Source organism: Penaeus monodon, chromosome 30 (assembly GCF_015228065.2).
Source record: "Penaeus monodon isolate SGIC_2016 chromosome 30, NSTDA_Pmon_1, whole genome shotgun sequence".
In the NCBI taxonomy this organism is placed as follows: domain Eukaryota; kingdom Metazoa; phylum Arthropoda; class Malacostraca; order Decapoda; family Penaeidae; genus Penaeus; species Penaeus monodon.
In genome coordinates, this window is record NC_051415.1 from 19,990,337 (window position 1) to 19,991,902 (window position 1,566).

A 1,566-nucleotide genomic window follows, 5' to 3' on the forward strand; every position below is an offset into this window, starting at 1 on the left:
GTTTATAAAGGCCCCTGTGTAACAATGTACACATATCCGTAAACATAAAAAAATATTTCCACTAAAGATTTTATAAAACCAAATCATTAATCGTATCAACCATTTTATTATAGTTCTTTATGACTTCTTCGAAAATATTCAGACTGAAGATAAAATGGCCTCTAATGTTTGATTTCATGTTGATAAAGTGAAATGACTCCTGAAGCTGAAATTCAAAACGTAGGGATGTTGTGTCTGCCACATCATAATACTCGCATTGCTTTTCAGAATAGCTTTCAAAGCACTGTGTTAAGTCTGTAACTTGCGTGTATCACGTGGTGTCGTTACCAAGGTAAAACGGATCCACCTGTAATCGCTCTGAGGATTAAGACGGAAACGAGGGAGGAAAATGCTTGTCCTGCGATGTGGGGAATCTGCATTGAAGCCATCATGATAGTAAAAGTGATCTGGAGTAATGATGATAATGGCGATTGGTAAAGTGTGATTCCTGACCGTGGCGGTATTGATGGTGACTCTCAAGAGGCGATGGTGTGGAGATTATCAGAAGCTGTGATGTTGAGGCACGGGCATAATATGTTTTCTGAAGAAGACGTGTGACGTGAGGAACGTCTTGCGGCTTAACATGATTTTTTTTAAACATCAAAATGAAGGCACACAAATGAATAGAGCATCACTCACACACGCGAAAATATATGGATATATAATATGCAGTCAGTTTTTTTGGGATAAAATTTTGCATATGTGTTTGATATGATTTTGCCATAGATGTTTATAAAAGAATCACGGAAATCGTTCGGAAGGAAGAAGAATAAGAAAAAAATGGAGAATTCCATATCTTCGCTGAAAATAATTCACGAATCATATCTCCAAGACTTCGACTTTCTAATCTCGAGAGTGCCATCGACTATGATTGTCTTCTGCGATTCACGAAAATTACATAACATATACCTATTATAAAACAAGATCAATAAATTCCCTGTTAAAATAGTGAAACAACATCTATAACAATTATTTTCCGCTGACCTTGTTTGAGTTGTGTCCAATCCAGAGGAAGAGGTTGTCCCAGGCGTCCAGCAACATGACGTCATCGTCCACGAGGTCCACCTGGGAGAAGTTGATCACCTCTTCGGCTAAAAAGAAAAGAGGATTTTTAAAAATTACGGCGCACAGAAAGTAGATTTCTATATAATAGGAACAAAGAAAACGAAATTCTCTTTAAAAGGGGACAAAGAAAACGGATTTCTCTTACAAAGGGACAAAGAAAACGGATTTCTCTTAAAAAGGGACAAAGAAACGGATTTCTCTTTAAAAAAGGGACATAGAAAACTGATTTCTCGTTAAATATGGGTCACAGAAAACTAATATATCTCAAAAATCGGGGATAAATAACGGATATCCTTTGCTTAGTCTTGAGTTATGAATTGTTGGTAATCATACGGTATATTATTGAATGGCTTTGGAAGTATTAAGCAGCACGGGGAATATACTGTATCAACACACGAAAGAACACAAACATGTGAATCTATTGCTTTAAGATACAGACTTACAAATCTATGTTCGCACAAG

At 36.5% G+C, this 1,566-nt stretch overlaps 1 protein-coding gene across 1 annotated transcript in view; it reads right to left on the reverse strand.

The window, feature by feature from the left end:
- Nucleotides 1-1,566, reverse strand: part of LOC119592376 (villin-1-like) — a 108,943-nt gene that overhangs the window by 13,100 nt on the left and 94,277 nt on the right. The window contains exon 18 of the mRNA XM_037941198.1: nt 1,024-1,130. Coding sequence (XP_037797126.1) covers nt 1,024-1,130 — 107 coding nt within the window. The remainder of the gene's footprint in view (nt 1-1,023; nt 1,131-1,566) is intronic.